At 40.3% G+C, this 22,142-nt stretch overlaps 1 protein-coding gene across 1 annotated transcript in view; it reads left to right on the forward strand.

Annotated features, from left to right (window-relative positions):
* The first annotated feature begins 13,357 nt into the window (after positions 1-13,357).
* LOC120936730 (protein tilB homolog) overlaps positions 13,358-22,142 on the forward strand; it is a 59,297-nt gene continuing 50,512 nt past the window's right edge. Inside the window, exon 1 of the mRNA XM_040349309.1 lies at positions 13,358-13,551. Within this exon, the coding sequence (XP_040205243.1) occupies positions 13,541-13,551 (11 nt within the window). The 5' untranslated portion in view covers positions 13,358-13,540. The remainder of the gene's footprint in view (positions 13,552-22,142) is intronic.

The raw sequence follows: 22,142 nt of genomic DNA on the forward strand, positions 1-22,142 counted from the left end.
TGGTATACACACCGCTCCTTCACCGCTTCAAAGATGCGGCTAGCAGGACTTTTTTTTACTGTCCAGCTAGCGCACCGCTCCAGAGTGAAAGCCCTCTGGGCTTTCACACTGTAGACACAGCAGCGGCTGTTTAGGGTCGGTTTGCAGGCACTATTTTTAGTGCAATAGCACCTACAAACCGCTCCAGTGTGAAAGGGGTCTGAAACCTCGTACACACGCTCGGTTTTCTTGGCAAGAACCAGCAAGAAAACTGCTGGCAGAGCTTTCTTGCTGAGTAAACCGCTCCAGTGTGAAAGGGGTCTGAAACCTCGTACACACGTTCGGTTTTCGTGGCAAGAACCAGCAAGAAAACTGCTGGCAGAGCTTTCTTGCTGAGTAAACCGAGCGTGTGTACGAGGCTTTCAGATTTCTCATCTGGAAATCTGGCCAGAATCTCGACGAGAAAAATAGAGATCCTGCTCTCTATTTTCTCGTCAAGATTCTTGTCGGCCTGTTTCCCGGCAAGAAACCCGAGAGTGTGTATACTTACCTGTCGCCGTGGAAACCCGCGCATGCTCGTAATGACTTTGACGCATGCGCGGTAGCTTCCACGGCATAGGTAGGGTGAAGCAAGATGGCGGCGAAGGCATCAGATGTGACATCACCGCGTTCTTGCCTTTCAAAAGAACCGTGGTTCTTTTAAAAGGTCTGTGTGTACACTCGGGCGGCAAAAGATTCTTGCCAAGAATCTCGTCAGGAAAAACAACGTTTTTTTCCTGACAAGATTCTGGCCCGTGTGTACGAGGCCTCAGGCTCTATGCACCCTGGCTTCTACAGGAGTTTTGTGTTCTGCCTGTAGCTCAATGTTATCCTATGTGTCCATACACATTAGGAAGTTTATAGCAATATTTTGAGCTCAACGTTTAGAGGCAGGAAAAAAAACCTTCTGGTTCACGTTCCTGATTGGAGCTCACTGGCAGAAAAAACATAAAACTCTCCTAAACTTGTCTAGACTTTGTACAAAAAAATGCTCTATATAAGTGTTCTTTACTCCAAAGAGAACAGACGTTGTTTTTTTAAGCCCAGTGTGCATGAAGCCTAAAGCCTCGTACACACGACCGAGGAACTCGACGGGCGAAACACATCGTTTTCCTCGTCGAGTTCCTTGTTAGGCTGTCGAGGAACTCGACAAGGCAATTTTTTCTATTCCCGTCGAGGAAATAAAGAACTTGCTCTCTTTTTGGCTCGTCGAGTTTCTCGACAGTTTCCTCGACGAAAATGTACACACGACCGGTTTCCTCAGCAAAAAAATATCTCCCAGCAAGTTTCTTGCTGTTTTTTGACGAGAAACTCGGTCGTGTGTACGAGGCCTAAGAATGCACTGACCCTGTCTTCCAATTGTTTTCCTGGTATGTCACCCTGCTGTCACACAGGCTTACAACAGAGACTACAATTGGCCATTATGTTACACAGACACGTTTTACTGTTGTCCCCATCTGGAAACCCAACCTCAGAATTGCTATGCAGCTATTGTTAGAATGTATAAATGTGTACAAAGCCTTAAAAAATAGGCTGCAGGGGATCAGCAGCACTGATTCACAGCAACGGATGAAAACAGATGAAAATAAATATTTTATACTGAAAAAAGGCAAATGTATCATTTACAAAATAAAATACATCCAGTTAAGGTTTACATCTACTTTAAAACATAGAAAACCTTGTGACCGGGAAACACACATTTGCTGCAATTTATTGTAAGTAATCAGGCATCTGTTGCTATAAGCTGATTTGTAAAAGATTTGTAAAATAGATTTATGCTATTTGTATAACACTAATAGATAAACTTTAGATTGTAACTGTTTAGAGACGTCAGCCAAGTGCAGGAAAAAATACCCAAGATGGATGCATGTTGGTAACTAAGCTGGGGCATTCTGCATGGCTGAAAAAATGTCTGGTTTATTTAATAGTACATGAAAAAAACAACCAGAAGTATTATAACATACCTTTCAGAAATTGATTAAGATTCTCTCCAATTAGTCTTTTTCAGAGGTTTCATGTCATTTTTATTTTGCTGCTTTAGAAAAAAGGTTTTATTTTGTGCCAATTAAAAATAACATTGTTTTCATCATTGTTTCAAGCACAAATACAGATACTTCACTGTCTTTACTGTCATCTATTTTGGAGCATGAATCAGAATTCTTGTGAATGAAGTCTGCTTCTTTCACGTAAGCAAGTGGAAGGAAGCGCTGATCAGCCCACACAATGTCTGCATAGGTGACAGGCTTAGAGTTTTTCCTATGTTATGAACCGTACCATAGTGGCAGGCAGTCTGACTAACTACCAATGGACTAAAAATGGTGCTGACTGCTGAGGTACAAAAATTGTATAAAAGAATGCAAAGTGAGCAGGTCTTAAAAATGAAATGGCAAGAAACCTGTCCCCCATCAAAAAAGAGAATAAATACTGACCATGCACAAGCCTCGAATCATTCTATTAAAGTGGATGTAAACCCATTTTTTTTTTTTGCTGTCACAATGTAGAGTATACTATTTCCTATCATCTGTGCCCATTCTTGCCCCAAAGAGTTAATCCAGCTCTGAGCAATCCTCTTTTCTTTTTTCAGTGAGATAAACGGACAAACAGGAGAACATTTTTGTCCGGTCCGCCCCCTTGCTGTGAATGACCGGTTATTTACATATCTAATGCACTAAGCCGGAGACAGGCATTTTTTTTTTAATTCCCACCCCAACTCCTTTTCTGAAGTCATGTGGTTACTTTTCTGGATTTTGACTGGATGTTAGTGATCATAGCAGAATTTAGTGTAAGGAATACACAGAAGAAAATGCATGTTGACAAGGGGAGTGTAGAGGAGGGCGGGGAGTCTACTGACATCACGACTCCCCCCCCCGAGCTCCAGACAACAGACCCACCCACAGAATCTGTGGTTTTTCAGTTCTTCTAACAGACAGAGGGTAGACATTTGACAGGTAAGGATACATGCAGGAGGCATGTATATCCTTATAGATCAGCACTATGGCAGTAGTTTAGAAAGGATGAGAGTGGGTTTACGTCCACTTTAAGGAGAAATTGATGGCTAGGAAATTGAAGAGTCAATCTCTCGATCCCTATGACAACTGTGTTCTGTAATGATGTAGAGGACAGTAGGAGCAACCACTGAACACAATGAGGGTCACGAAAATTAAATTTTAGGGAGTGTTGGTTATTTACAAGACTTAGACAGACATTTGAGTCCTACGACAGAAAAAAAGCAAAGCTCTCACTTTAAACCCATGTGGAAGCTGAGAAGAACCGGTTCCCAGGCTGATGGTGTCTCCAGTTTGACTTCTATACTTGGCAGACACATCTTCTCCAATGGCGTGGCATTCAGCAGTGCAAGCTCACATTTGATTGCCTGTGTTACTTTACTTTTTGGTACGCATATTTGTAAGGGGGTACTAAAGGGGTTTTTAATAAACTTTTAAACGTGCCCACATTTGTGCATAATCACATAGCTTTTGTTTATCAACAAAGCCATTGATGATCAACAGGTCACCAAGCATGTGTGATTACCTATGGTCTCATTCATAGAAAGAAGTAGGCTACAGGAGGACTGCTCCGATGCTTTCTCAATCGCAAGGCAATTATCAATTGTATCAACAGCTCTAAAATATGTCCAATCAATTAAATTCTCCACAAATTTATTTGAGGGATCTTCAATTACCACAGACCATACAAGATTAAAGCCAAAAAGGCCAAAGGCAAGGGATAAGCTTTGGGCCCACTCTCACCATTTAACAATTCAAATGGCCATTTGTTAAATAAGGATTATTTACAGACATTGGTTTCACAAAGACTGGACTGGTAGTATATGTTGGCCAAGTATATTACACAATATACACTTAGGCCTCGTACACACGACCGAGGAACTCGATGGGCGAAACACATCGTTTTCCTCGTCGAGTTCCTTGTTAGGCTTGTCAAGGAACTCGACAAGCTTGCTTTGTGTACACACTGTCAAGACAAAATCTCCTCGTTCTCAAACGCGGTGACATACAACACATACAACGGCAGGGGAAGTTTGATTCCACTGGCTAAACTCTTGGGGCTGCTTTTGCTAATCTCATGTGATTGCATGTTAAGTAAAATTTTGTTAAGAGACGATTTGCACTTTTCAGTCTGTTACAGCTTGAAAAATTTGTTATCTCCATTACAAATGCTACTTTTACTCCCGTCTCATACTTTATTCTGAGCAAGCACGGGTTTCTTAGCATACACACGCTCGAGTTTCTCGTCGGAAACCAGCCCGACCAGGAACACGACGAGCCAATTTGAGACTTCCGTCATGGAAATAGAGAACTTGCTCTCTTTTTGGCTCGTCGAGTTTCTCGACAGTTTCCTTGACGAAAATGTACACACGACCGGTTTCCTCTGCAAAAAAATATCTCCCAGCAAGTTTCTTGCTGGTTTTTGCAGAGAAACTCGGTCGTGTGTACGAGGCCTTAGCTTTGATTGGTGTGACTTCATGGATGAAGAGTAAAAAAACTTTTTCTGCATGTTTGCCATTTATTGTCTTTTAATCAAGGCCCTCTACCTATTTTTTTATTTTCCTTTTAACCCCTCTACCCATCTTGTTTCTTTCCTTCTCTCTCATTTTTTCTTTTACATTATTTTTTCCTTCTTCCTATAACCCTGTGCCAGTTTAGCTTGATTCAGCTCAATTCTCCAGGTCTCTGTTTATTATTCCTCCCTATCTGTTAAATCTTCTTACATGTGTTTTCTTTCGTTTTATGTTCCTTTTATTTATACAGTTTGATTTCAATGTGGCGTTAGATCACTAGATCAATAGGCTATCTGTGCACACCCACTGGCTTGCATCCTACCAGCCCTTCCATATTGTTGATAAGTGTTTTATCAGGAGCAGATGCTTCACCCATGGCCCCATATCCCAGCCTACCCCATAAATATTATCAATATTACCCAGGATTTGAATCGCTCCAACAATGTGCACAGCACTTTACAAAGGGAAACAGTACAGTTAAAATACAATTCATTACAAGAGGTTTGAAATATTTGCAAAAGGGCCACCTCAATAACTCTGTACTGCCATGGCCTGCCCTATTAGACAGCAGGTGCATCCTCTGGATGGGTGGGTTTGCAACTGTTCCCTGCTGCATTGCCCCCTGATGTGAGATGTGTGTATTAAGAAGATATTTACTAATTCTGAGGCCTTGTACACACGACCGAGTTTCTCGGCAAAAACCAGCAAGAACCTTGCTGGGAGATATTTTTTGGTCGAGGAAACTGGTCATGTGTACATTTTCGTTGAGAGACTCGACGAGCCAAAATGAGAGCAAGTTCTCTATTTTCTCGACGGGAGTCTGATTTGGCTTGTTGAGTTTCTGGTCGTGCTGGTTTTCAACGAGAAACTTGGACATCTGTATGCTAAGAAACCCGCGCTTGCTCAGATTAAAGTATGAGACGGGAGAAAAAGTAGCATTTGTAATGGAGATAACACATTTTTAAAGCTGTAACAGACTGAAAAGTGCAAATGTGTCTTACCAAACTTTTATTTAACACGCAAACACATGAAATTAGCAAAAGCAGCCCCAAGAGTTTAGCCAGTGGAATCGAACTTCCCCTGCCGTTGTATGTGTTGTATGTCACTGCGTTTGAGAACGAGGAGATTTTGGCTTGACCGTGTGTACGCAAAGCAAGCTTGTCGAGTTCCTCGACAAGCCTAGCAAGGAACTCGACGAGGAACTCGATGTGTTTCGCCCCGACGAGTTCCTCGGTCGTGTGTACGAGGCCTAAGGAACCACTGATTAAAGGCACAGAGGTTGATTTAACTAAAGCAAATTAGCTGATCACTTTGCAAGGGAAGTTACACTTTGCGCAGGGACTTTTCCCCATACCTTAGTAAATGTGGTGAAGTTTCATATTGTATAGCATACTCAATCATGTGTGGGAAAAAAAAGGAACATTTTTGTTTGCACATGATTGGATAATTGAAATCAGTAGCGTTTCCCCACATTCACTGAGCTCTGGGGATAATTCCCATGCAAAGTGCAACTTTCCTTGCAAAGCGAATAGCCTTTTTGTTTTAGTAAATCAGTCTCATGGCAGTTTGCATTTCAAAGCCCATTATGCTGAAATGTAAAACCCACAAAGTGAGAATTATTTGATGACATTTAATAATGATATTTTGCACACAGTTATGACCTTCAAACTTTCTGAAGAAAGAACTGTATTTAGGAAAGCTGAGAAAACTTTTTCTATGGTATTGTTTACCTATGTAGATGCTGTTACATATGGTGCATTTTTAAACAATCATGCATGTTTGAGATTTGAAACACATATGTGCAGCACATCAAATTCCCTGACAACACATCAGACAATAAACCACATGTTTAAAACACTTTTTCTTAAAACAAAATGCATTTTTAACTGCTTAAGGACCGCCGTACGCCTTTTTAATGTCGACAGAAGGGCACGGCTGGGCAAATGGGTGTACAGGTACGTCCCTTTTAATTTGCCGCCGTGTGGTCGCGCACCTGGCGCGAGCTACATGACCGTGCCCGTGGGACCCGCGGACTTGATGTCCGCTGGTGTCCCACGATCGGGTCACAGAGCTGAAGAACAGGGAGATGTCAGTGTAAACATAACATCTCCCCGTTCTTCCTAGTGACATGTCACTGATCTTCTGTTCCCTGTCATCGGGAACAACGATCAGTGTTGTGTCACTGGTAGCCACGCCCCTAACAGTTAGAATCACTCCCTAGTACACACTTAACCCCTTCAGCGCCCCCTACATGTTAACCCCTTCACTGCCAGTGTCATTTTTACAGTAATCTGTGCATTTTTATAGCACTGATCGCTGTAAAAATGACAATGGTCCCAAAATGGTGTCAAAGGTGTCCGATGTGTCCGCCATAATGTCGCAGTCACGGTAAAGATCGCTGATCGCTGCCATTACTAGTAAAAAAAATATATGTATTAATACAAATGCCATAAAATGATCCCCTATTTTGTAGACACAATTACTTTTGCGCAAACCAATCAATAAACGCTTATTGCGTTTTTTTTTTACCAAAAATATGAAGAAGAATATGAAGAAGAATATGTATCAACCTAAACTGAGGAAAACATATTTTTTTTGGCATATTTATTATAGCAAAAAGTAAAAAATATTGTTTTTTTTTTTCAAAACTGTCGCTCTATTTTTGTTTATAGCGCAAAAAATAAAAACCACAGAGGTGATAAAATGCCACCAAAAGAAAGTTCTATTTGTGGGGGAAAAAAGGAAGTCAATTATGTTTGGAAGCCACGTCGCACGACCGCGTAGTTGTCAGTTAAAGCGACGCAGTGCCGAATCTCAAAAAGCGGCCTGGTCTTTGGCCAGCCAAATGGTCCGGGGCTTAAGTGGTTAAACACAAGGAAGAAATATTGGAAAAACATGGATCGTCACCAATAGGAATCATTGTTTTATATCACTCATCGGTATGCAGGGTCATGGGCTGCGTAAAGGAGACCAAACATGCCATCTGAGTAATGTGGGCATTATGTTGTTATATACAATTGGAGCTATTTTATCCATAGTAATCCCAATCTCAGTTAAATACAATTTTATTTCTATAATATAAAACCCAATTTAGTACAAATAAAATACATATTTGCATGCAGGCTTTAATGCTCAACATATGCAGGAGATGGACATTTGAATGGCATCTTGTTATTTCACATTTGTTATTAATGCTAAAGCTACAGAATATACTATTTTTACAGAACTCAGCAGTGCATACTTGGAACTATCATATATAGGCATATACCTATAAGCATTTATTGTACTGATACTTGTAGAAACACATTGTAAATTTAAGACCCCCTGCACACATTTTCCTGGTCGTATATGGTAATTATTATACTGTTTCCAAAAGCCATATTGCACAAGGTGTTTAGGTATAAATTCCTTCCCATCGCTTTCTATTTTTGACTAAAAAGATATGCTTTCTCTAACTTAAAACCATTGGCATGTCCTAAGCCTAAGGGGATGCTTTATGTGTCAACTAGTTACATATCCTACAGCCTTCCTGCAAGGAATGTACAGAAAACAGATACATAGTGTACAGGACATTTGCCCCTGTGCATTCAACTATATGTTGACTTTCAAGCAGTTAACAAAATAAAGTGTTTTCTGGTTGGTGGACATGGAGCCTCAGGGCAGCAGCAAGCAACTGATTGTCATTCTACAGACATGAATGACAGCTCAGTGTCCTTTATCAGAGTTATTTGAACGTAATTGGTGTTTGAATTGACAAATGCAAACCCCACATGGTGTCCAATAAATTATTCCCAAACTTTCATCTACATCTCACTGACTGTAGGTAATTCATGACCCTGTCCTCTCATTCATTTGCACATCAACATATTAACAGCTGTTTACCATAATTTACAAAAAAAAAAAATATATATATATATATATTTTTTTTTTCCAGAAATAATACAATAAATATACTGGCATAGTATTATACCATCATAGTATTTTTCCAATTAATAACTTGAAAAATGTTCACTCTTCTAGTGGCTTACCTCACTTGTTTTGGAATTTATGCATTTGGGACTAAAAGTATTATACCTATGGCTAGGGACCATATACACCACAATATCAAATAATATAATATGTTTGGAGTTTGTATTATTCATTTTAATAGTAAATTATTGGCTGCGATAGTTGTAATTTTTTGGCAGTACAGAAAATAACTAGCGATCTTGCCAGAAAAACAGAGTCACTATCTTTGAGATGAACTGGAAGCAAACACATTGTTATCGCTCCTGTGTAAACTACGAATACCATCAACGCTTGTGTAATAAAGATAAACTTAGGAAGACATAATTAAAGTCCAGCCTGGGTAACAACCATGGCCTGTCCATAGATACAGTAAAGAAGTGAGCATAGCCACCAAGGACAGGATGTGTGTTATCTGCAACATTATCAAATAAAAATAAAGAAATAAAAATTAATGCAGCCACTACATCTAAAGACTGGTATACTGCAATATATTACATATTGGTTTTGGGTGTAGATATGCTTTAATACATCATTTTAACTCATGATTTTATCCTATGATCCTACAGTAGTGTTAGTAAAAGTTGAGGATTTGAATGGGAGTATATAGTAAAGTAACCATAACAGACAATGGGGTTCATTTACTGAAGGAAAATAGACTGAAAACTTTGCAGGGGAAGTTGCACTTGCACTTTCCCCAGAGCTTAGTGAATGAGATGAAGCTTTTTTTTCCTTGCATGTAATTGGCTATTATTGGCTATTATTCGCAAAATGAAATTTCACCACATTCACCAAGCTCTGGGGAAAATTCACTTTCCTTGTAAAGTGAACAGCCTATTTACCTTTAGTAAATTAACCCCCATAAACCCCCATGCCTTAAAGGAGTTGTAAAGGAATTGTTTTGCGGAAATGACTGTTTACAGGGTATGGAGACATAATAGTTAACTGATTCCTTTTAAAATTGATAAAAAATAGATAAAAATCAATCATATAATGTACCTCTAGTTTTGTTTTTGCATCTAGTTTCATTTTTGCATCTAGTTTCGTTTTTGCATGTTATCCTGCCTCTGTGCTAGACAGAGCCATAGAGCAGTGATGGTTTGTAAAATGAAACTAGAATCTCCCAGTACTGTGGTCATCAGGAAACAGACAACCAGGAAGTGTCCAGAACAGAGAAGAATTACAGCAACATCAGAGCAAAAACGAACAATGAGGACATGAAACCAGGACTGCAGTAAGGTAAAGGAAGCTATTTAGCTAAAAAAAAAAAAAATCCTTTAGTGACCCTTTAAGACAAAATTAGCTAACGTTGTCAGGAGACATTATATACAGAATTGAATAGCAAAGGGCAGTAACAGCTAAACATCTTCAGAAAGTACAGCAGAGGATGCACTTGGTGTCTAATAGGGCAGGCCATGGCAGTACAGTAAACAAGATGACCCTTTACAATATCCACACAATCCTTTGTACTGAATGGTATTTTCCTTGCATGTTATTAACCTCCTGGGCGGTGTTCCCGAGTCTGACTCGGGGTGAGATTTTTGGGCTAGGATCGGTAACCCCGAGTCAGACTCGGGCTTACCTCGCTGGATGTACAGGGAGTGTTTACTTACCTTGTCCCTGGATCCAGCGATGCCACCGCGCTGTGTGAGCGAGCGGGACCTCGCTCGATTCACACAGCTTCCTCCTGTGCCGCCGATCTCCGTTCCCTGCGACGTTACGACGCACGGGGACGGAGAACGGCGCCAAATTTAAAAAAGTAAACAAACACCTTACATACAGTATACTGTAATCTTATAGATTGCAGTACTGTATGTAAAAAAAACACACACCCCTTGTCCCTAGTGGTCTGCCCTGTGTCATGCATGTCATTTTATATAATAAAAACCTTTTTTTCTCCCTGCAAACTGTAGATTGTCCATAGCAACCAAAAGTGTCCCTTTATGTCAAAAATAGTTTTAGATCAGCTAGAAAACAGTGATAATAAATTATAATCACTTGCAGAATTGTGCGATAGTGATTTGTGGGGAAATTTGTCATAAAAAAAATAAAATAATGACAACGACAATTCTGCAACTGAGCAAATTTCAGTGATTTTGATTTGATTACATTATTGAATAATTTTTATTATAATTATATTATTATTTGTTATAATTATTTATAGTTATTTATTATATTATAATTTATAATTTTGTTTTTAAAAAAATGTCATACCCGGGATGCCTATTAGAATCTTGTTTGGTCAGATTTAAGTGAGTTATTTCTAAAAATTACAGGCCCACAATATAAAACGCCAAATTTCCTTGCAAATAATGGTACCGCTTTCAGCATGTTTTTTCTGAAAGAATCATACCGCCAGGGAGGTTAAGCATTCTTTACGAAGTGAATTTTCACCACATTTACTAAGCTCTGTGGAAAATTATCATAGTGCAACTTTCCTTGCAAAGTAAACTATTTGCCTTTAGTAAATCAACCCAAATCTCATTTAAATATGCACAGTACATTTGAAAAGGTTTAGCCAGCTTTTAGACCAGATGAAAACTGCTGGCATTCATCTTCTGGGTATGTTTTAATTGTATTGTCAAAGACCTGTGTGCCATTAGGAATGACTGGTTGGTCCTAACTTTGTGACCATTTCTCAGCAAGGCTGAAGGTCAGATGGGCGAGGTGAAGCCACAAGGGTGTTTTTTGTGAGGGATGTTTGGTATTCATTCTGGAAAGTTCACGCAAAGAGAACATTTCCCCACTCGTACACCCTAGAATGGAGGTTAATTTTGAGTCATGGGGTTGCAGAGAATTATTACAGGCATACCCCACTTTTAAGTACACAATGGGGATTATTTACTAAAGCTGGAAAGCGCAAAATCAGGCTCACTTCTACATAGAACCCAAGAGCTTCTAACCCCAGCTTGTTCAATTAAGCTTTGGTAATAAAACTTGGCAGGTCATTGGTTTTTATGCAGAAGTCTGATTTTGCGCGTTCCATCTTTAGTAAATAAACCCCATTGTGTACTTAAAAATGGGGTATGCCTGTATTGAAAAAAGAAAAGAAAAGTCATAGCAACTTGGTGGGTTGAGGGGGTCTTTGAGGGATTAGTGAATATTTGAATTGTTACAAAACTCAGGTGTCCATCTCGGTATGGTGCTTCCACTTGATTGGTTATTGGTGGTTCAGCCAGGAGCTAGGTCCCCTGGGGGAAAATGTCAGAACACATGGGTTTGTAAAATCTTTGAGCTGGTTGGGTTGCAGCTGAGGACACCTAAAGATCCCCTCCTGGTTGCATTTCTAAATTGTAAATAAAATAGATGCTGTGGCCAACTAAACCAATGTCAAGCAGTCCATTTTATTATTTTAAGGTTTTGGTATGAGGACCGAGGTTGGCAAATCACAAGAGATAATGGTCAAACATGGAGACAGAATGAAAGAAGACAGAGAAATATAGAGGGATTTAGATAGATAGATAGATAGATAGATAGATAGATAGATAGATAGATAGATAGATAGATAGATAGATAGTTCACAAGAAAAGTAAACAGGTAAACTTATTATAGATATTCATGACTTTAATATGCCACCATAAATCCTGCAGATCATCTTAGTTAGAAATTAATTTTTCATTTCAATATCCTCCTATATCAAATTGTCTTTGTCTTCTGTACCGATGCTATACAAACTTTACAAACAAAGTGATTTAAAGGGGTTGTAAAGGTACATTATTTCCCTAAATAGCTTCCTTTACATTAGTGCAGTCCTCCTTCACTTACCTTTATCCTTTGATTTTGCTTTTAAATGTCCTTCTAAGAAATCCTCACTTCCTGTTCTTCTGTCTGTAGCTACACACCGTAATGTGAGGCTTTCTCCCTGGTGTGGAGTGTCGTGCTCGACCCCTCCCCTGGAATACAGGAGAGTCAGGACGCTCTCTACGTTGCAGATAGAGAAAGGAGCTGTGTGTTAGTGGGAATCCTGACTCTCCTGTAGTGCAAGGGAGGGGTCGAGCGTGACACTCCACACCAGGGAGAAAGCCTTGCATTACTGTGTGGAGTTACAGACAGAAGAACAGGAAGTGAGGATTTCTCAGAAGAAATAAGGACATTTAAAAGCAAAATCGAAGGATGAGGTAAGTGTAAAGGTAAAGGTAAAGGGTAAGGTAAAGGAAGCTATTTAGGGAAACAATTTACCTTTACAACCCCTTTAATCACTTTGTTTGTAAAGTTTGTATAGCAATGGTACAGAAGACAAAGACAATTCGATATAGGAGGATATTGAAATTAAAAATTAATTGCTAGCTTAGATGATCTGCAGAAATAAGGACATTTAAAAGCAAAATGGAAGGATGAGGTAAGTGATGGATGACTGCACTAAGGTAAAGAAAGCTATTTAAGAAAAAAAATGTTTCACCTTTACAACCCCTTTAACCATGGAAAATGTTACACCATTTAGTGCAGAAATCTTCGCTGTAGCCAAAGTGGACAAAATAATATAAGAACAAGACTGGGGTCTGGCAATGACATGATCTTGTTAAGAAGAGGTGTGTGGAAATCTGTGTTACAATGTGGAGGAATCAAGGTGTAATGGCTATATGTTGTTCATCTTAAATACTCTAGTTTATTCTAGATTTTTTCAAATTCTATTTTATAATAGGTCAGTTTTTCCCTTTATCACAATTCAGAGAGCTTTTTATCTTGCCTTGTTATGTTTTGCCATTTACAAGCATCTTTAATTTTCAACCAAAATAAAGTAGCCAATTGATGGCATTGTATCAAAGATGAGCTCTTCAATAAGGAGTCATATGGAAAGCTGGGCAGCGGAAGTGACGGTGTGTTACTAGGTAACAGATAGTGTTCCTGGAGAAACTAGATCCATGGAGCCATCCTAAATATTCCACAGAAACTGCACAATGCCGGAAGCTGGGGATCTGCAAAGGTGAAGACAAAGACCCTCCACAAATGAATGCTACATTTCCAGACACACAGTCAGGGGACTGACCACATGAAGTCATGTCGGAAAGGTAAGAGTTACAGACAAACTATTGCAGCTTGTGTGGCTGCTGTCCTTTCGGAGAACAACTGAAAGACGGTCTACTGTTACAGGATTAAGTGTCTTTTTCAAAAGTGCACAGAGACCTGAACAGCTGATAAAGGCTGAAATGAGCTTAAAAACAGCTTTTTTTGTAACGGCATGTTCCATCTAATTAAATTAAACTTTAGAAGTTGGCTTCTTTGGCTATATTTCTTATATGAGCACTTTGAAATGAGTTTGGCAATAGATTGAAATCATTTCTTGAAGACAAGTGCCATTTAAAAGACCTCAGAATTACGTTTCTTTATTGTACAGCTAAATGTATTTTGTGCTGGCTGGCCTTGGGTGCAGCATTATCCCTTAATAACCACTAATTGCACTCCACAATGTAAAAATACAATGTTATCATTTTGAGCTATGCAATTCCATTACATCTAGTTCAGAATGGCCTTGAAATAATGTGACATTAAATGTGCATAATAAAATTGGCATTATGGATAATTTTATACCAAATGGACATCAGTGCTATACATTGGGGTCTAATTGTAAAATTTCCAAATGCAATGATAATCACTTGTTGCAAAGTGCACAGTAACATATTGCAGTGAGAGTATTTTTTCACATAATTCGCTGTATTGCTTCTGAAAGGCAGCATTTTGCTTTAAAATGTAAATTTTTAAGCGATTTAAAAACGAATTACGTTTCTCTGTCACCGGTTTACTTTTCTGCTATAATCTCAGGATCGCATCGTTTGCATAGGTTAGTAGACCTTCGCTTTAAAAGAGGACACTTATGAAAAATGCATGTTGCAGTGCTGCACAGAGACTGCTGTATTCTCACAGTATATGTATTTTATTTTGGAGAGTAAAGTATATTACTGGATTATGGTACAGGGCTAAATCATAATAACTATGAAAATTAAAGCTGCAATAAAAGTAGCATCTGCGGTTTTTAGGTCAGGCATTTTCCGGAACATAAGATGTAAATTGAAGTACAGAAATATCAAGCTGATGCTGTATTGTTACTGTAGACATGGATTTTTGTGTTTTAGCTAGGGATTTGAGAAAACACATTAGAGTACAAACACACTTGCAAATTATGTTTCCTACTACACTACAAATGGAGAAATTCACCTGCAGTCTCTTTGAATAAAGACTACAAAATGTATCACATTCCTTTGTTCAGGAACTGTTCAGCATCTATGGTGTGACAGTCCCATAGGGAAAACATAGTGCACATAGACTTCAAGAATCTCATAGGGGTGTATGCCTTCTTTAAGCAAAAGTAGAAATATCCTTACTGTAATGGACCTGTTTGTATACAGATATAGAGGGACACCCTCTTTCTGCAGGACCTGTGTGTCTTCCATGCCAATTATCTGCAATTACAGTTCACGGCTGCAGCATGACCTACTGGCGAGATCTGGTACTACAATACTTAATGAATGTGTCCCAATAAATAGTTCCCTTGTTCTTAGTAATGCTGTGCACTTCATAATTATATGCATTTAATGCACAGCCCACACTTTTATGGTAGATAATACTATACCATATAGATGCAAAAATATACACTGTGTCATCTGTTTTATTGTGCACATTTTTTTTAAACGTTTATACTTTTTTAAACTGAGGTTTTATAAGGCCCCGTACACACGACCGAGTTTCTTGGCAAAAAACAGCAAGAAACTTGCTGGGAGAGGAAACCGGTCGTGTGTACATTTTCTTCGAGGAAACTGTCGAGAAACTCGACGAGCCAAAAAGAGAGCAAGTTCTCTGTTTCCTCGACGGGAATGGAGAAACTTGCCTTGTCGAGTTCCTCGACAACCAGACAAGGAACTCGACGAGGAAAACGATGTGTTTCGCCTGTCGAGTTCCTCGGTCGTGTGTACGAGGCTTCACTGTTTTAGTATTTTTATAAAACCTTAATTTTTCAAATCTGACCCTAACTGAAGTGCTCTATAACGAAGAGGCAGACAAAAAGGGGTGCAGGGAGATAAGTCACTGCACTGACCCTGAGTTGTGTATGTAAATTTAAACTTCAGCTATTGAGCTCTGTAAACAGAAGGTCTAAAAAAACATAAAAAGATGTGAAAGGGAGCCTGGAGCTCCACCTGCTGGCTGCATATGAAAACATAAAATATTTGTATGCAATATTTCTTATTTTCTTTTCTTTATTCTCCACTTTCAGGGTTTATAGATTTTTACCACCCAGTACGAGCAGACTTGATCCATATCCAGCTATATATTTTACTGCTAATTTATTAATTTGTGTGGCTTTACACAAGGATAGAGCAATCTAAATATAAATGTATGCAGCCAGATTCCCAAGTCTTCTTCAAAAGGATTGTTTACCATACAAGATTACAAATTATTAGTGTTCTCATAGTATTTTGACACATTTATATGACAATGATACATTAAGGTCCTATACACAACTAATGGAAGAGTTTGTCCTCAACCCTAAAGCCTCGTACACACGACCGAGGAACTTGACGGGCGAAACACATCGTTTTCCTCGTCGAATTCCTTGTTAGGCTGTCGAGGAACTCGACAAGCCAATTTTCTCCATTCCCGTCAAGGAAATAGAGAACTTGCTCTCTTTTTGGCTCTTGTCGAGTTTCTCGACAGTTTCCTCGACGAAAATGTACACACGACCGGTTTCCTCGGCAAAAAAATATCTCCCTGCAAGTTTATTGCTGGTTTTTGCCGACAAACTCGGTCGTGTGTACGAGGCCTCAATGGTTTTAACAAAATCTCCAAATCAGGCAAACTATCCAAGCCCAGTCCAACATGGCTTCAGTCTCCTTTCCCCCCATGTCTATCATTGACACTATCCACCTCCAATAAGGGATTGATCTCAGATACCTAGCTTGCACTGCTAAACTGCTTTATTTAAAAAAATGTCCCCTGTTATGCAAAGCTTGATGGGAGAGGGATATGGACCTCATTTCTGGTAATTTTTGGGAAGATGTCCTGCAGTCCCTTTAGACGGTGTCTTTATCCGTTTCCACAGGCTCACGCAAATATTTATTTTGCACAGGCTCTACAGAACCTCCTAATTTCCATACACTATAGATGTGAGAGATGATCTGTGATATGCCAGGTGTGGTCACTCTCCTTGATCCCTTATCCATCTTTGGGGCACTGTCCCAAGTTAAGGCTGTATTGGCCAAGGTAATAGGGACTCTTAATGGCCTCCTAGGGATTAAAGGGGTTGTAAAGGTTTGTTTTTTATTTTCTAAATAGGTTCCTTTAAAGTGGAGTTTCACCCAAAAAATAAATTTTTAACATTACATTCAGCCGAGTTGTCCTAATGACAATCGGCTGTTTTTTTTTTTCGTACATACTGTATTTTTACCGCCGCTTCCGGGTATGTCTTCTGCGGGACTGGGTGTTCCTATCTGATTGACAGGCTTCCGACCGTCGCATTCTACGCGTCACGAGTTGCCGAAAGAAGCCGAACGTCGGTGCGCAGGCGTCGTATAGAGCCGCACCAACGTTCGGCTTCTTTCGGCAACTCGTGATGCGCTGTATGCGACGGTCAGAAGCCTGTCAATCAGATAGGAACGCCCAGTCCCGCAGAAGACATACCCGGAAGCGGCGGTGAAATACGGTATGTACGGGAAAAAAAACAGCCGATTGTCATTAGGACAACTCGGCTGAATGTAATGTTAAAAAATTATTTTTGGGTGAACCCCCGCTTTAAGCTAGTGCATTGTTGGTTCACTTACCTTTTCCTTCGATCTCCCTTCTTTTTTTTTTTTCTTTGTTTTCTTTTGTCTGAATTTTTCACTTCCTGTTCCTCCTCAGTAAAGTGTTCAGTAAGCTGTTTTAAATGACTTTCCACCGCTCAGATGATGGTGGAAAGCTTACTGAGGAGAAACAGGAAGTGAGAAATTCAAACAAAGAAAAAACTATTTTAGAAGGGAAATCGAAGGAAAAGGTAAGTGAACCAACAATGGTACCAGCTTAAAGGCACCAATTTAGAAAATAAAAAACGAACCTTTACAACCCCTTTAACCTCTCAGCTGCCCCCTTACCTGTTTGCTTGGGTATATTGATTCATCCTCAATTGACCAAAATGTTGTGCTTACAGATTCTGGAGAATTTTTCATAGCTCACAGACTAATTGTACTTAAATGGATCTCGCCTTGACTGCCCACCCTTTCTGAATGGATAACAGATCTTAAAAAGTGTATTTCTTATGAAAAGAACACTTACTATCTTAGTAATTCCATGCAAATGCTTATTGACATTAGGTCCCAATGGAAAGAATATGAATGAATGAATGAATGAAAAACTTATAAAGCGCGGCGCATGCGAACTGAATCGCTTCTGGGCGCTAGTTGTTCGTGTCTCATGACATCAAAAGAGCAGAGTTTTGATCCGTCTTCTGATATATGTGCCCTACTCTTTTTTTAGGTTTCAAATTGCCTTTCTGGGTTTTTAAGCTGATCCTATCTGGTCATAATCTGTAATACTGAAGCATAATTATGTCTAATGTACTAGAAGTCTTTTGTGGATACTGTTTGTTTTGTCCAGAGATGGTCACTCCATTTCTCTTCTTGGATTAATGTCTGTTCTGCATTGCATGGCGGGATGTTTCTGTGTTTTTAAGTGCAATGTATAATCTCTCTAAATAAAATCAAATAATAAAAAAAAAAGACTCTTAAGCTATATTTTACCCCAGCGTGCATATATTTTTAAGTGTAAACCACTGCCGCTATTGCTACCATATGTACTCAAGGCCACACGTCTCAAAATAGATTTGTATGTACTGTATATCAGGGCCGGAGTGGGACTCATTTTCAGCCCTGGAGTTTCATGCCTTAGACCAGCCCACTTTAGTTCACGACATTACGCTTAGAAAAGCGTTACGTACAGAGTGTGTGGTTCAGAAGTGTGTTACGTACAGCGTGCGTAGTTCAGGAGTGCGTTACGTACAGCGTGTGCGTGGTTCAGGAGTGCATTACGTACAGCGTGCGTGGTTCAGGAGTGCGTTACGTACAGAGTGCGTGGTTCAGGAGTGCGTTACGTACAGAGTGCGCGGTTCAGGAGTGCGTTACGTACAGAGTGCGTGGTTCAGGAGTGCATTACGTACAGAGTGCGTGGTTCAGGAGTGCGTTACGTTCAGGAGTGCGTGGTTCAGGAGTGCGTGGTTCAGGAGTGCGTGGTTCAGGAGTGCGTGGTTCAAGAGTGCATTACAAACAGAGTGCTTGGTTCAGGAGTGCGTTACGTACAGAGTGCGTGGTTCAGGAGTGCGTTACGTACAGAGTGCGTGGTTCAGGAGTGCGTTACATACAGAGTGCGTTACGTATAGAGTGCATGGTTCAGGAGTGCGTGATGTACAGAGTGCGTGGTTCAGGAGTGCCTTACATGCAGAGTGAAGGGTTCAGGTTTGCTTATGTACAGCGTGGAGGTGTGCATAAATCCATAGGCCAGTTTATAACTTCCCTGTACCAAGCTCTGTCCCCAAATTTCTGCCCCCCCCCCCCACAGTGCAGAGCACCCCTCTCTCTCTCTTTTCCCGACCGTTCTCCTCCTCCCTGTCTAGTGCACAGCAGAAGAGAAGTACTGTACCTTACCTTACCCCATGTCAGGCTGCCGGCGCAGGCTTCGGGAGATGCTGCAGGTGCGAGGCTGAAGTGTGCATACCCCGCCTCTCCTTCTCTGACGCCCGCATTAAACGGCTGGTGATTGGCCAGACCGGGTGCATGTCATACCAGAGGCGGAGTCTGGCCAATCACCGGCCGTTTAATGCGCGCGTCAGTTGCTCCCTCCCCCTGGCCAAGTACGTGTACGCCCCATGTATGTAGCGTAAGTGCAACGCTACAGGCCGCCGCGCCGGGGGCTAAATTTATAAGGGAGCCGGAAGGCTGCCGCGGGACCGGCCCGCAACCCGACCAGCCCACCGGGAATTGTCCCGGTTCTCCCGATTAGCCAATCCGGGCCTGCTGTATATAATGCACTAGATCTTCCTTAGTTCTCTTAATTTAGCCTCTAAACGGTAGGGTCTCAAGATTATTGTAGGTGGAATGCACACCATCATATTATTTGCACATGCTTATAATTTGTGTCCAAAAGCAACCTTATATTTATGCCATAAAAGTTGTATAGGGATGGCCTGTCTTTACTCACATTTACTTGTCTCTTTCATACAGATTCACATTTAGTTGGAAAGAGGTGATTGTCTGCCACTGTCTCAGCTTCTTAAAGGGGTTGTAAAGGTTTGTTTTTTATTTTCTAAATAGGTTCCTTTAAGCTAGTGCATTGTTGGTCACTTCTAAATGTTTTTTTTTCTTTGTCTGAATTTCTCACTTCCTGTTCCTCCTCAGTAAGCTGATCTGGCTGACTATGGGGGCAAACTTACTGAGGAGGAACAGGAAGTGAGAAATTCAGACAAAAAAAACAACATTTAGAAGGGAAATGGAAGGAAAAGGTAAGTGAACCAACAATGCACTAGCTTAAAGGAACCTATTTAGAAAATAAAAAACTAACCTTTACAACCCCTTTTAAGTGTCGCCAGGACTAAAAAAAAATGTGTCACTGTGTACTTCATGGGTCCTCTGGGAACAGCACCTCCTCTCTATAAGTTATGTGCTTCATTATTGTTATATAGTGCTGTGATCAATCTCCATTTCCATGCATTCAACAGTCACCTTTAGACAGAAGTTTCTTTATTATCAAACCCTTGGCTCTACAAGTACCTAGCAGTAGTTTCACTTCAGGGGGCAGTCTAGTTTGCCCTTTATATCTCTCCCAATGTGTTGCTGGTAATACTGTTTTTTTCAAGGGAAGAAGCAGGATTCATGTTTTGCTAAGGAGAGGGAACCGATTTGGGTACTGAAGGCTCCAAACTACAACCTGCATTTTATGAATGGGCTGTTAAATACAGGCTGCAGTGGAGTATAACCGAAAGAGGGTATGCAAAATCTGCTCTCCATTTTAAATCAACCCCCTTAGTGCTTTGTGCCTTTCTGATTTATAATTCTGTAAGTCTTCCAGACATGATGGGTCTAATTTCAAAAATAAACTCTACATAGTCTTTAGTGAAGCACTAATAATACTCCTTCCTTGCAACTAGAGACCATATGACCTTTGTCTAGGATTAATGTCACATAGGGCAACTATAAATCGTTTTTTGTCATATTGTGCAAAATCATGATCTTCCAAAGGTGATAGGAGCACTTTTGATTCTAGTAAAATGTGTGCTAGTGATAGGTCCACGTTAAAGGGGTTGTAAAGTTTTTTTTTTTTTTCTAAAAAGGTTCCTTTAAGCTAGTGCATTGTTAGTTCACTTACCTTGTCCTTTGATTTCCCTTCTAAGAGCTAGATTCAGCATTCTTTTACGTTGGCGTATCTATAGATACGCCGCGTAAGTAGAAAGATGCGCCGTCGTATCTATGCGTGCCACTCTGGTAGCTAGATACGCCTGAATTCTAGCTTCCTCCGACCGACGTAAGTGTTGCTACGCCGTCGTATCTAGGGTGCATATTTACGCTGGCCGCTAGGGGCGCTTCCGTAGATTTACGCGTAGAATATGTAAATGACCTAGATACGCCGATTCACGAACGTACTTGCGCCCGCTACGCCATTTACGTAAAGGCTTACGTCCGGCGTAACGTTACCCCTGCTATATGAGGCGCAGCCAATGTTAAAGTATGGTCGGAACAGCTGTCGAATTTTACATCGTTTACGTAAGTGGTATGTGAATTGGGATCTGCGTAGGTTACGTTCACGTCGAAAGCATTGAGCCAACGTATCTTAGGGAGTATATGCGACGTGACTCTGAGCAGGCGCGCGCATGCGCGGATCGTTAGTGAAAACATTTACATGGGATCACGGCTACTTTGTATACAACACGCCCACTACCTTCAACATTTGAATTAGGCGGGCTTATGCCTGCCTATTTACCCTACGCCGATGCGCAATGTACGGCGCCAGATCTTTGTGAATAATGGTCTGGGTGCCCTATTTTACGTCGTCGTAGCGCATATGAGATGCGCAACGCCGGCCAAACTCTACGCCGGGCTACGTGAATCTAGCTCTAAATGTTTTTTTTCTTTGTCTGAATTTCTAACTTCCTGTTTCTCCTCAGTAAGATTGCCTCCATCATCCAAGCCGTTCTGGCTGGGGGTTAGTCAGCCAGAACAGCTATCTGAGGAGGAACAGGAAGTGAGAAATTCAGACAAAAAAAACAAAGAAAGAAAACATTTAGAAACAATGCACTAGCTTAAGGGAACCTATTTAGAAAATAAAAAACAAACCTTTACAACCCCTTTAAGCCAAAAAGTGTGAATTACACATCCTGTAAATAACTAACCTCACTGTGGATTTTCAAATAATCATAATAGTTGGCTTATGTAAAAAGATGTGGCAATTTGTTTTGGATAATTTTATAGGTCATTTTAAAATCATTATCACAACAAATAGCCCTGTCCCTAAGAAAATTGATCGTCTGCTTCTGTCTTGAGGAAAATCCTTATTAAAGAAGAAAGGCATGTAGGAAAGGGCAAATGTGAATATCACTTTTATCTGGACAAAGCATTAAGATTCTGCAATGACCACCTTCTATGATGCT

Source organism: Rana temporaria, chromosome 4, assembly GCF_905171775.1.
Source record: "Rana temporaria chromosome 4, aRanTem1.1, whole genome shotgun sequence".
Lineage (NCBI taxonomy): Eukaryota > Metazoa > Chordata > Amphibia > Anura > Ranidae > Rana > Rana temporaria.